Here is a 14,236-nt window from a genome sequence, read left to right as displayed (position 1 = left end):
ACTGTATAGAGTAATAATTATAACAGTGTATTTCTGAGTTTATAATATATAGAGATGTTAGATAGATGAGTAGTTTCCATATTTCATTAAATCAGCATAAAACAATGTTAGATAGATGAGTAGTTTCCATATTTCACTAAATCAGCATAAAACTGAAGTCAATTATTTTTTGACCATCTATCCACACCCCTTGCCTCTGGCAACCATCAGATTTACAGATCTGATTTTGCTTTGCATTTCTTTGTTTATTCATTTATTTTGTTTTTTAGATTTCACATAATGATGGAATCACATGGTATTTGTTTTTCTCTAGGACCCTCTAGGTCAATTCATGTTATCACAAATGGCAAGATCTCATATTTTTATGGCTAGGTAACACTCTACTGTGTGTATACATGTATGGGTGTGTGTCACTTTCTTTATCCATTCATCTATTGATGGACACTTGGGTTGCTTCCCATATCTTGATTATTCTACATAATGCTTAAATAAACATAGGAGGTGCATATATTTTTTATATTAGTGTTTTCATTTTCTTTGGGTAAGTACCCAGTAGTGGAATTATGGGTGAAAGGTAGTAGAAGATTCAGGCTTCCAGTAATGGAATGAATAAGTCCTGGGAATAAACAGTGCAGTTTACTCTGTGTCTCTCATGATTAAATAAATAAAATCTTTAAGAACAAAAAAAGTGCAGTATAGGGAATATAGTCAGTGGTATTGTAATTGTGCTGTATGTGACAGATGGTAGCTATACTTGTGAGCACAGCATAACCTATAAAGTTGCTGAATTACTATGTTGTAGACTTGAAACTAATGTAACATTGTGAGTCAACTATACTCAAATAAAAAGAAGCTGAAGTCAATTCTTATAATTAAGGTATGTATTATTGGCCATAAAGAAACCAATAAAAAAGCTCAAAATGTCTTTTAAAGTTATGAAAGGAATTAAAATATTATACTAGAAAATATCTACTTAATACAAAAGAAGACAATGAAAGGAATAGAAGAATAAAAAAGATAAGAGGTACATATAAAAAGAAAGGCAAAATTTCAGGTGTAAATCTAACCATATCAATAATAACTAAGTATAAATGGCTTAAACAATTCAATCAAAAAGCATACATTTTCAGATTGGATTAAAAAACAGGATCCAACTATATACTATCTACATAAGAGATTATATTCAAGTGTGCAAGTAAGTTGAAAATGAAAGGATGAAAAAGATGTACATTGAAAACAAACAACAATCATAAAAGAATGTAGTGGCTATCCTAATATCAGAAATAGATATTAGAATGAAAAAATCTTACTAGAAATTTCTTATAATGATAAAGGGAGAATTCTTAAAGATGATATAACAGTGGTAAGCATATATGCATGTAACAACTGAGCTCAAGATATATGGAGCAAACTGACTAAAAGGACTAAAAGGAGACAGATGATTCATGAATAATGGTTGAAGACTTCAACACCCAACTCTCAATAATGTGTATTAACAATTAGGCAGAAGATTAAGAATACAAGAATTAAGTAATACAAAGTAATACAAAAGTTAAACAGTGGTAAAAACAAACAAGATCTAACAGACATCTATAGCATACTCCAGTGAAACACACATTCTTAAGAGTACAGTGAACATTCTGCAGAATGGATTCTATGCTGGGACATAACATAAACCTCAATAAATCTGAAGAAGCTGAAATCATTCAAAGTATGTTTTTCAAACACAATGAATGCAATTAGAAATCCACATTAGAAAGTTTGAGAAATACATGCATATGTGGAAATAAATAAAAACACTTTTAAATAATCGAAGTTCTGAAATTAACACTTATATTAATGGTTAATTGATTTTGAACAACAGTACCAAGAAAATTCAATGGGAAAATATTAGTCTTTTTAACAAAAGATCCAAAACAACTGGACATATCCATATGCAAAATAATGAATTTGGACTCCACACCTTACAGCATAAGCATGTACACACACATGCACACATGCATGCTCAAAATGGATGATAGAACTGAGTAAAAGATGTAAAAATTATAAAACTCTTAGAAAATATAGGTGAAAATATTCATGTCCTTAAATAAGCAATGGTTTCTTAGGACGATACCTAAAGCACAGATAATAAAAATAAAATAGACCAGTTGCAAACTCAGGCTCCATTTTTAACTGCTGAGTTCTTACAGAATAGAATGTAGAACTCCATTCTAAGGTCCCTGTAAGCTTGGAATACACTGTTTTGTATCTCTTCTTCCCTTATTATTAACCATTTTAGAAAAGTCTTCATATGTCAGTGGTTCTCAGTCCCTGTCAATCATTGTTCATGCTCAGTACCACCAATAATACAACTAAAATGCTTTTGCATGTAATAACTGCAATAAAATGATAATGGAAAATGTTTTCATTTGAATAAATCTGTGAAATCATAACCTTTAATATTGGCTGTAAAAGAAAGAGAAACACATACAGAGAGAATAACTCTACAAAATAAACAAAAGAAAAAGAAACTTTCAGATATCCTCAGGTTACAAATAATTTCAAAATCACTGAATACTAAAAATAGAAACCCTCCATCAAATTCCTCTCAATCACCGAGAAAGAATTTATTAGTATTATGACATACTGATTGCAAAAAGTATTTAAAAGGATAAAGAGTTCTTCGATAAGTTGGGAGATATTGGCTTCCAGTTATGAAATGATTAAGTCATGGGAATAAAAGGCACAGAATAGGGAATAAAGTCAATGATACTGTAATAGTGCTTAAGTGATTAAGACATTTTGCAACTCTTTGTCAGACTTTAAATTTTTGTTAATTTATTAAATAGGATGCCTTAGGCCTATTATTTCTCACTGCTAAAATACCCAGAACATTCATGTGTAACTCTTCTGTGACTGGACACTCTTTACCTTGAACTGGACTGTAGGACCTCTTTGAATGCTTTATAGCTTTATCTTTGTTGATTCACTGTTTTTTATCATACCCTCTCCCTTGCCAAATACCTAATACAAGACTATAGATATAATATAATATAATATACATAATATAGTCTTGTATCATACATTTCATATATATATATGGGGAGAAGCACGTGATGGTCATCAATTACTATTTGCTGAATGAATGAGTGAATGCCTGAGTGAATAAGCAATTACATTCTCCTTTGCCCTGAACCATGCCTCTCACATTTTCATTAAAAGATCAAAAGTAAAGAAGGCCCTTTTCTTTAACATAAATTCTACAATCTTATTTCCATCAACATCAATCAAGTAATGTCCAAGGCATTCCAATTTGATATCTAAGTATATATGTGTTATAGTTCAAAGAAACCGGTGCCTCCAAATTTCTTAGCTATATTTTAAAAATGAACATAAAATGCCAGCAATGTTATACTATGTCCTTAATTTTTATTTGACATTTCAATGGGTTTCCTCTTACATAATAAGAGATAAGGCTTCTTGGATTAGGATTAGGATTCTTTTCAATTCAACAAAATAAAATTAGTTATTATTGCCTCATGCTGTATGTTTTAATATAAAATTGAAGGCTTAAACACTCCAATTTTAAATTTAATCATCTAAGTCTAAAGCACATGATTTCTTCAAAAATTTAAAATATTTTACCCAGGTATCACGAGACAAACACACACATAATATATCTGAATTTGTTCACCATCTAAAATGTGTCATGTATGTTCAGAGATACACACAAAATTTATTTTTTATTTCCTCTGTCTACCAGGAATTACTTCCAGACATATTTTTTTACCTAGATATTCATCAACTATTTTCCAGTTGCAGGGAGCACTGCATTTCCCAGCAGGATTAGACACAAGGACATAATTTTGCTTGAGGTATATAAGCCCACCAGGACTATACAACCACATTTCAATAAATATTAACCAATGTCATTGAGAAGGCCGTATCTAAAATCCATCAATAATGCATGTGTGTGTGAGTGTGCATACACGCGCGCGTGCAGAAGCGTGTGCATTCATGAGTGTAGAAAGGGCTTGAAAAACAGCTTTGTATTTTGGGGTGCTTCTGACTCTTACTATATGAACATTGAAAGCTTTTTTTCCAGATGCTCAGATATTTTGCCAAAATGTGCTAAAAAAAAAAAATCACTCAGAGAATATGAGCTAGCCTAGAGATTAATAAAACCTCCAACTTCACAAGCTTCCACAAATAATGATATGAAAACAACAGATAATTTTAAGCTATCAAATATTTCAATACTTCACTCTGTTTGCTTCAATGACATATTTATCCCATACGAAAGATTCACTAAAGGAGTTGTAATGGCCTCCTGGGACAGGAAGAACAAGGTTTCTGTAGAAAATGTTAAATTAATTTTGATGGTGATACAAAGTTGAGGAAGGGTTGTTAAGGGCTGGCTTGCTGCCACGGGGTGGGGTTTTGTTTTGGTATCCTTTTAGAGCCTGCAGGTGTTTGGCACTAGCTAAAATCAGGGCCAGCTGTGATATTTCAGTTCTGATTCTTCCCTCCCAATAGTTCTCAGAAGTGATGCTTCAGGGTGATGTCTTACACCTGATGTATTCAACTTGTGTGGTAGAAATGTGAAGACTCTTAAATAACACCAGTTTGGCGACTCCTTTTGCCCTCTCTTCCCCCACCCACGGGTCATGGCATCAAGGAGGAAAAAAAAAAAGCATTAATCAAAGATTCAGTCATTCATATCTCTCTATTTTTTAATTGCGTAGGTCAAAGAATATATTCAGAATCGCCAGATACACAGTCTTAAGCAAAACAGAAAAAACAGGATAACACAATCTCTTGATTCTCATGGTAGATAATGATGCTGTTAAATGCTCTCAGTGGTGGGATCCATACCTATTTTTGCAGGAATCTGAATAGTTTCTATTAAAAGCTGCATTTTCTTTTAAGTTTGTTTGGGTTGGAAAACCTCAAACCACAATGTATTTCATGCACATGTTCCCCAGGGTATGTTAAATAGGACCATACTGAGGTCATCTAGCAAGTTTTTTAAACTTTTTAAGAATTCCTTTAATGTACTGCACAATCTTGGCCTGATTAAAAAAAGATATTTTGAGAAAGCCGTTAAAAAATGACTCTTAAAATCTATATGCAGATAATCTGTATTATACTTCTATAGAATATACAGGGTTTTCCACTGAGGGAGAAACAACAAAACTACCACTAAAAGGCTTTTAGGTCAAAATTTCTCAAAGCTATCAGTAAATACAGACCAAAACCCCCATAGTATTTTTGATTGACTTTGAACAGTGGATGCTTGTAGGATCCTTTCAACTGTGCAGAGTCTGCAGCATATAATCGGAGGATAAAAGGTAGACAACTTCACATCTATCCAAGGGGGAAAAAAATCATCTATTTCCTTCAGTTGAGTCAAAAAATAATAATAATCCAGTTTCCCCAGAACATGAGACCATGATGAAATTATTTAGGTTAGAAATAACTTCTACGATCAAGTGAATTTCTTTTGTCTACCCAGCTCAACCCACAGATGAAATGTGAATGGTTCACTTGATAATCCTCTCCTGTACTTTGATGCTTCTAACTTTTTTTTTTTTTTTTTGGTTAAACATACCCCTCTTCACTTCATCAAAGCCTCACTTCCTGTGCCATGTTCCAGGCCTTGTACCTCACCCAAATCAATTTTCAGTTGAACTAGCAGCTGTGCTGGCACAGTACACACAGAGAGCCAGCCACGGGCGCCAGCGGTGCGGTCCCACATCTGAACACAAGTGGCCGGTTCCATGTACCCAGGGCCAAGAAACTCTACAACTCATCGGGGGAAAAACAAGGGAGGACACCTTAAACGGAAATGATACTTCTACAGAAAATTAAAAATAAGAGGAATTTCAGCAATCAGAAATGATGAAGGGTTGAGAACTTCTTGGCAGAGTGTGCAGATGCCTTTTCTTAAAAGAATATTACAGCTTGATTTGAAGCTAGTGATCCCCAGGTCCCAGAGCCACACTGAATTGGTTTGTAGCCACCAAATAAAGGTAAGTAAAACAAAGTGTTTTTTAACCAAAATATAACCTCAAAGGGTACTGTCATAACCAGAGCTACTACGGTGTATTGAGCCTTTATCTCTGGCAATCCCTACTGCCCTTGATAAACATTATCTCTTGCAACACAACAATATAGAGAAAAGATTCTATTATACCACTTTCTGTCAAGAAAACTGAAGGCTAGTAAAGTTTATAAAACTGCTCAACAATTTTGACTCCATGGTCCTAACCATTAGGCTACACTTTCCAAAAGCTTTCCTTCCAGCCAGCACTATAGATAGAGCCCCACTCTGGGCTGCACAATAGCCCCTTGATCATCTGGAAATCCCATACTTTGCAGAGTTAGCCAACTCATTCATGCAGTGATTCATGCATCAACAATATTTACTGTGTACCTGCCGTCTAAGTCGATTTTAAATTTATTTTTCAGGTGGGAAGAGAATTAGTCAATTCATGCTAAATCCCTAGCACTAGGTACATGTTGCATGAAATTTTTAAAGCAGTCCTAACAAACAACTCCCTGGTTTTTTCGCATTTTACTTTCCTTCCAAAATTCAAAATTACACAGGATTCTTTTTAAAAGAGCTGACCTTAGGGAAATACAGTACCCTTACCTCTTGTGCCCAACAGCCCTACATACAATTGCCAGAGTCATCTGTGCTCATTTTTAAAATGTAACAGTACTATGTTTCTCTCTAGTCTTTCTAAAACTCCGGATAAATTTTATGTGGATATTTGGTATTTATTTATTTATTTATTTATTTATTTATTTATTTATTTATTTAATAAATATTTGGTATTTAAACTGCAGAGAATGAAATTATATATAAAAGAGACCAACCCTCCTCTCTCTACTAGGGCACGATTGTCAGTAACTGTCACTGTATGGGTAAGAATTTTTGATGTTAGAATTGTAACAGGACCTACTTTTTGGTGGATAAGAAGACAATTTTCAGAGACTCTTGGGGTTGTAGCAAAAGTTGGTATCAATATCAATCTTCTCCATCTGAAAAATGACTGAAATACTAAAAATATGCTGAATACCAATATCAGAAACTTCATGCTGGTCCAAAGGAGTTGAGATACAACAAGTAGTAATTAAACTGAACTACAAGAGAAAACCAGGAATGAAAAACCTCATTGTCCTGTATTCAATCTGAAGCAGCCCATAAAGTGAGCATGGTTCCTTGTTCATGAAAACCTAAGAAATATTACTCAGCTATTAGAAATGACAAATACCCACCATTTGCTTCAACGTGGATGGAATTGGAGAGTATTATGCTGAGTGAAGTAAGCCAGTCGGAGAAGGACAAACATTATATGTTCTCATTCATTTGGGGAATATAAATAATAGTGAAAGGGAATATAAGGGAAGGGGGAAGAAATGTGTGGGAAATATCAGAAAGGGAGACAGAACGTAAAGACTGCTAACTCTGGGAAACGAACTAGGGGTGGTAGAAGGGGAGGAGGGCGGGGGGTGGGAGTGAATGGGTGACGGGCACTGGGGGTTATTCTGTATGTTAGTAAATTGAACACCAATAAAAAATAAATTAAAAAAAAATAAAAATAAAAATAATGTTTAAACATCAAAAAAAAAAAAAAAAAGAAAACCTAAGAAATGGTTGACATTAGAATATACCCAGCAATTTTTAAAGTAACGTTCTTTATTCTGTCTTTCTGCCCGAAGAAACATGGGTAGAGCGACACAAACACTGATGATAAAACTCTCAGGAATGATCTCTAGAGAAATGTGTCCTCAAATCGAGTTAAACACCAAGTCCTACACACTTCAGTGCCATGTTAAGCAGGAAAATAAAAGTAAAACCCACCCATTCCTCCACAACAACTTGAAGCCAAAGCTTGGCCTCGTTCGAGGTTACGAAGTGAGAACACTGGCCCTCCAGGTCTAGTACATTTCAGAGTGTGCGCACTGCTGCCTCATGGCAAAGATGCATTAATCACCAGGCATTGATCCACTGATGGGGTGAGGACCCTGTCACATCAACTCGGTATGCATCCAGTGGGCCCCTTGATCTCAAATACTTATCGGCCATCATATTTTTATGGACAGAGCCTTGCCCTATTCATGATCTTGGCAGGAAAATAACACCCAACAGAATTCCTGGATTCATTCACTCTTTTTCTCCCAGAGATATTGTAAACATTGAATTAAATACATGTCATTTCTCCTTGAGGCAGATACTCATGTAAAATATAGGTACCCAAGTTAAAGAGTCAGGTCAGCTTCCAAGGTTCTCCTCCCTTAGAAACAATCATATTCCATTTTCAATCATACACTTCAAAGAAAAATCTGTTACAATATAAAGATTCTTTTTCAGACGTACAATCGTAAAATGTTGGAAACTGACACAATATGTGAATAATCATAGCGAAACTTGATGGAAAAATGGAATTCCTCTACCTTTTGGGATGAATATGTGAATCTGAGAAACACTTAATTGCTTGTGGTGATATTAATTAAAGTAACAGAATCAAAAATTATTTTGATATCTAAAAATAATAATTTGAACAATGTTAGAGAAAAAAATACTATTTTTTTCAGGTGATCCTTATTCCTGGAGCCCAAGAAGAAACCTAAAAGATTGTACAGTACAAATCTCTATTCAAGTACAATTGATTCTTCACAAATAACATGCTTTATTAATCAAAACATATAAAAGTCCCTCATTTGCAAAATTAACTATGACTTGTTTTGTGTACATTTTAAGATAGTCACCTGGTGACATGTGGGCTGTAATTGTAAAAGTTGTCATACTTCCTTCCATAGAGAATGATCTCTGAGGGCCCGATCCCAACCTCTCAATTGTCTACATTTCCCATTTTTCTGGAAAAACAAAATGTCCTGACCTTGCAAACTTTATGTAGAGGCTACTGCAGAAATATATCAGATCTGATGGACATGAAAGTATGATTGTAGACAGCCAGTTCTAAATTGATTCTTTTTACTTCAGACCCACAGTCTAATGTAACCGTCAAAAATCACCTCATGTTACTTAAGCTCAAGACTAATAGCTCACGTGCATGTCTATGAATCAATCTGGATTAAAAAGAGAGAGAGAGAGAGAGAGAGACAGAGAGAGGCAATTTCTTGTGTTTTTAACTTCAATGTACTAAAAACTTCAAAAAGCCAAACCTGGGGTTCTGCAAATACTTCCTTCATGTTGTTGATTGGGCCGTACGCAACTCCACTGCCTTCAAAGAGGTATAACCACTTGCTGGTCATTTCTTTTTCAAACCTAGGAACAGACCAAAAAAAAAAAAAAAGATGTATTTTTACAAATAATGTAACACAAAATTTTTTTCTCATATGGCCCTCTTTTGAAGCAACCAGTAACGACAAAAATATGTTTCTTAGGCTTTCTTTGCTCCTAGATTTGAGAATGTTACCTACAATGAAACAACACGACTTGCCCTGGAGTGGTAAGAATAGCCACTCAGAGCCCATTGTTTGAAAGTCCACCATCAGAGATATAATCACTCCTATTTCTGTCCCTGTGTGCTTTTTGACAGAGAGTCCACTGGAGAAGACAGATTGTGTGGGAAATTTTTTTTTTTTAAGATTTTACTTATTTATTCATGAGAGATGCAGAGAGAGAGAAAGAGGCAGAGATACAGGCAGAGGGAGAAGCAGGCTCCATGCAGGGAACCCGACGTGGGACTCGAACCCAGGTCTCCAGGATCACACCCTGGGCTGAAGGCAGCGCTAAACCACTGAGCCACCCGGGCTGCCCTGGGAAATGGTTTTAACTGAGCTTCAATTGTTGTATTGAGCACTTTATAATATAATAATGGTATCACAATTTTGAACATAATGTCATCATGCAAAGTGTTTTTTTAGGTCTCAGGCCTAGCACATCAGTTTAAGGTAGTTTGATAAACTAAATTATTTCTCAAAACAAAAAATAAACAAATGTAGTTGTTTTAAAAGACAGCTGTATGTTCTACTTCCATTGTATTAAAAGTACACCAAAATTAACAGCCACAACCATTGGCCTAAAAACAACCTCAGCTACTTTCCTGGAATATGATTTACTAATCAGAACACATCTAGGCATATGAAGACCAATATATATCAGTTTAGCCAACAACACTCAAATCCAGTCAAGTCCTTTACCTCTGTTTTGTTTTTTCTATAATTTAAAATCAGACTTCACAGACAACTTACTTGATTGCCTTTATTTTCTCTACGAGGTCTTGAGGAAAGGGGATCCAATTCATTAATGAGAGTCACTGTTTTATATTTCTTCTTGTTAAGACAGTGAAACAGAAAATCTTGAATCCTCAAAATAACATAGTTTGCAATATATGACGAATTCAGAATTACTAATTATTATAATAGCAAACTATTTCTAGTTAAGTAATAATCTAGGTGAAAAGAGGTTTTCTAAAAGCATTAGGTAAAATAGGTTACTGGCAGCAAGGAGAAGGCTTCATTACTATAGAAGGACAAGTGGAAATATAGTAGAAATAGTTAGTATTCATGGACTTCCATTCAGCAATCTTAGACATAACTAGAATTAATATTAGATTGGCAGATTCCATGAAATTATATTGGAGAAAGGCACTACTTCTTCCACTGTTTAAAACAAGGGTAAAATATCAATACTTGGAGGATACTTTTCTGATCTGTCTGATGACTGAAGATTTTTCATTATACATTTTAATTACAGCCAGTAGTGTTAACCATCCCTACTTAGGACACAAATACCTAACTTCTACATACTGAAAAACATTTTTTCATGGGAACGTCACTGTGCAAGATAAAATGTCTTACACTAATCGATTCTTTACATCCTTATTTTCCTTTCAATGACTGTTAAAATCATCTCCTGGCCAAGACTTCCTAAGACATATATGTCACCAGAATGATATATGCTGAAAGAATAAAAGAGATACTTTGAACCTGGAGCCTTGTCACTCATGGTGTCAATTATTTAAGGTTCCATAAGCAGAGTGTTATCGTGGTTAACCTGATAAATTTGCAAGACAAGTGAATTTATCACCACTGGACTCACCCAAGTGGCCTGAAAGATCTGCACAGAAAATGCATGTCAGGATCCAAACAAACCCTTAGCTGCAGGCTTGCCAACAGAAAACTCAGGGGAATGGATGAAGTTTTAGTATTTATATAAGCTTTTCACCACTGGGCAAAAGAGAGGGATTTATTTCATGTTATGGAAAACAACAAATGCACTTTGGAAATGAGACTGAGGAGAGAGGTAGTGTCTGGAGCTGCAGTTGTGACCACTGTTTGTGTATTGGCGTGGGCGTGGGCGTGGACGTGTTCATGAATGCCTTCAACTCAAGCGGCCAGAGATGGAACATCGCGGCATTCTGCTGCTCCCAGAGGACGCATCCATCATTTTCTTCTGAAAATCTATCTCTTGATCTAAATCTGATGTGGGATCCTTTCCTTTATCTATGCAAAAAAAGCTGTAAGCACATGTTTTTGTTAACCACAAAAATGCTGCTAAAAAAAAAATGGTAAGAGCTATTCTAAATCACTTAGGGCAATACAATACTGAAAATAAGACAGGAAAGGTGTCCTCAGATGCAGTGTAGTGAGCCTCAAAGCTAGAGCCTCCTCTGCAAAGTTTCTGGGAACTCTTAAAACAATTCAGACTTAATTGTGAACTTGCTAAATTAACCCACATTTTAAATTTAAGATTTTTGCTGAATTCACTTGCTGTCAGAATGGGTATTGCTACTCAGATTGAATCATTTAGGTAGATGATACACTGGTACCTGAAGATGGACCTGAGTTTAAATTTCTTAGCGTCAAAATCAGACTTAAAGAACAAACAAAAAAACTCTTTTCTTTAGAGAATGGATTAAAGTTGCAGCCAAATCCAAGACCAGAGAGAAACTAAGAGATAGAGGGCCATGAAGATGGCGTTGGAAATAATTCTAACATTAATGATCATTAAATGCTGGCTACTAAGTTGTTTGGTGTATATCTTATAGCTTTTATCCTCACAAGCACACTGTAGAGGAAGTATTATTCTCATATGACCAATAGGAAACTCAGGTTTGGAGAAATTACGTTGCTCAAATTCATAAAGCTTTGTACCCCCCCAAACTTTTTTGAGGTGTAACTGATCAATAAAAATTGTATATATTGAGTTTGTACAACATGGTTTTTAGAGTACAGTGTAGTTCAGTGATTGAATCTACTTATACATCATAAAATGATTACCACAATCAGATTAATTTATACATCCTTCACCTCATGGTTACCATTGATATGTGTGTACGTGTATGTGTATGTGTGTGGCGAGAACATTTAAGACCTACCTAAGAACACTGAAGTATAAAATATGGCGTTGTCTTCAATAACCATGCTATACATTGAATTCTCAGAATCTTTTCATCTTATAATTGAAAGCTGGTACTCTTTGACTGGTTTTGCCCCATTTCTCTCACACCGTAGTCCTGGGAAACCACCATTCAACACTCTGGTTCTGTGAGTTTAACTTTTGAGATTCCATGCATAAGTGAGATCATGCAGTATTTGTATTTCTGTGTCTGGCTTGTTTCACTTAGCACTAAGATGCTTCTTCACTTCCATCCTATATACCTCAAGATATATCTCCTTACATTAATACACATTCATTCATTCCTGATGCTTTTAGCAATAGTTTGTTTTGTCCCAGTCATGGGGATTACAACAATAAAAACATCCCTGTTTTCAAAGATTATACAGCCTGATGGAGAACACAGCTTAAGGAAACTGCTGATTTGCAATGCTAGATGCTGAGACAAAAATGAGTGTACAGCCTGAAGTACCAAAAAGGAGACCTGAACTGGGCCTGGGGCAGTCAGGAAAGAGTTCAAAAGCCAGGTGACATTTGAGCCAGCTGCTGAATGATGAGTTTAGCATTTTCATTTGGAAGATGGAAAGAAGGGTCTTCCAGAGAGGGCCAGGTATGCAAAGACCCCACTTGGAAAGAATCTAAAAAAGCTCCTGTGCCCTGAGTGGTGAAAGATGAAATAGGAAAAGAAGGTTAGAACCAGAGTGCAAGGTGTCTTGTCTACTGTGCTAAGGATATTGGATTTCTGCTGGGCCATGAGGAACCCAGAGAGGTCTTTCAGCAGGACTTGTTCACCAGCACCTTTTCTTACCCAATGGCCAAGAGTCTTCAGTGACTGCTACCCAAAATTCTTTTCAGAGTCCTCATCCTACCTGCTCTCTGTGCATTTGATGCTATTGACTATTCTATTTTTACATCCCATGCTCCCGTAGTTATTGGATTTTTAATACCTCTTTAACCATTTGTTTCTTTTATTAATTCTTTTACCTCTTCCTTCCGGTCCCAATTTTCTTTGTTCTCTTTCATTCATCTAAGCAATCGTGTTGTCTTCATGCAGATGATACCTAAATCTCTATTTCCAGCCCTAACTTTTTTCCAGGTCCCTCTTCCCAGTTACCACGGGATATTTCCACTCAGATGCACATAAACACAACATGTGGGGTGCCTAGGTGGCTCAGTGGCTGAGCCTCTGTCTTCCGCTCAGGGCATGATCCTGGGGTCCTGGGATCAAGTCTTACATTAGGCTCCCTGCAGAGAGCCTGCTTCTCCCTCTGCCTGTGTCTCTGCCTCTCTCTGTGTGTCACTCATGAATAAATAAAAAAAAAAAAACACACACACAACATGCCTGTGGATGACTAAGATTTCATTTCCCCCATAAACCTTGTATTGCTCCCTTGCTTGAATTCACACTCTTGGCTAAACTGGGAACTCTTTCTTTACATCATCTCTTATAATTCATACATAATTGGGCCACAGGATCAATTTTTTAACAGTTAAGTTTTATTTGTCTAGTCCCACCATTACTACCACAATTCAGGCCCTTGATCCTTCTTTACACTTGGACTATGGCAACAGTTGATTAAAAATTCACTGCCTCCAATTTTCCTCCATTCAGTAAAATGAATTTTAGATACGTCTCAAATCTGTCCAGTTGTCTCTTTCCCAAGGATTACTATTTTCTCTCACACTAGAGAAACAGACTGTTTCTTCACTGCTACACCCCCATAACTTAGAACACAGTTGACACTCAATATTTGCTGAATGAATGAATACATGACTAACTGGTCAGAATAAGAGGGTCTCAGTCACATTACCTTGACTAAATGGGGTGGATTAATTTCTCCCAAAACCTTGCTGAGACTTTAGATCTTGAGGCTGGGA

At 35.7% G+C, this 14,236-nt stretch overlaps 1 protein-coding gene across 2 annotated transcripts in view; it reads right to left on the bottom strand.

The window, feature by feature from the left end:
- Window positions 1-14,236, bottom strand: part of SUGCT (succinyl-CoA:glutarate-CoA transferase) — a 714,296-nt gene that overhangs the window by 353,708 nt on the left and 346,352 nt on the right. For both annotated transcript variants that reach the window (XM_072791643.1, XM_072791644.1), the window contains one exon: window positions 9,178-9,280. In XM_072791643.1, the coding sequence (XP_072647744.1) occupies window positions 9,178-9,280 (103 nt within the window). The remainder of the gene's footprint in view (window positions 1-9,177; window positions 9,281-14,236) is intronic.

Source organism: Canis lupus, chromosome 21 (genome assembly GCF_048164855.1).
Source record: "Canis lupus baileyi chromosome 21, mCanLup2.hap1, whole genome shotgun sequence".
Taxonomy (NCBI): Eukaryota; Metazoa; Chordata; class Mammalia; order Carnivora; family Canidae; genus Canis; species Canis lupus.
The sequence above is the reverse complement of the archived record's forward strand: the minus strand, read 5'-3'. Positions and strand labels throughout refer to the sequence as shown.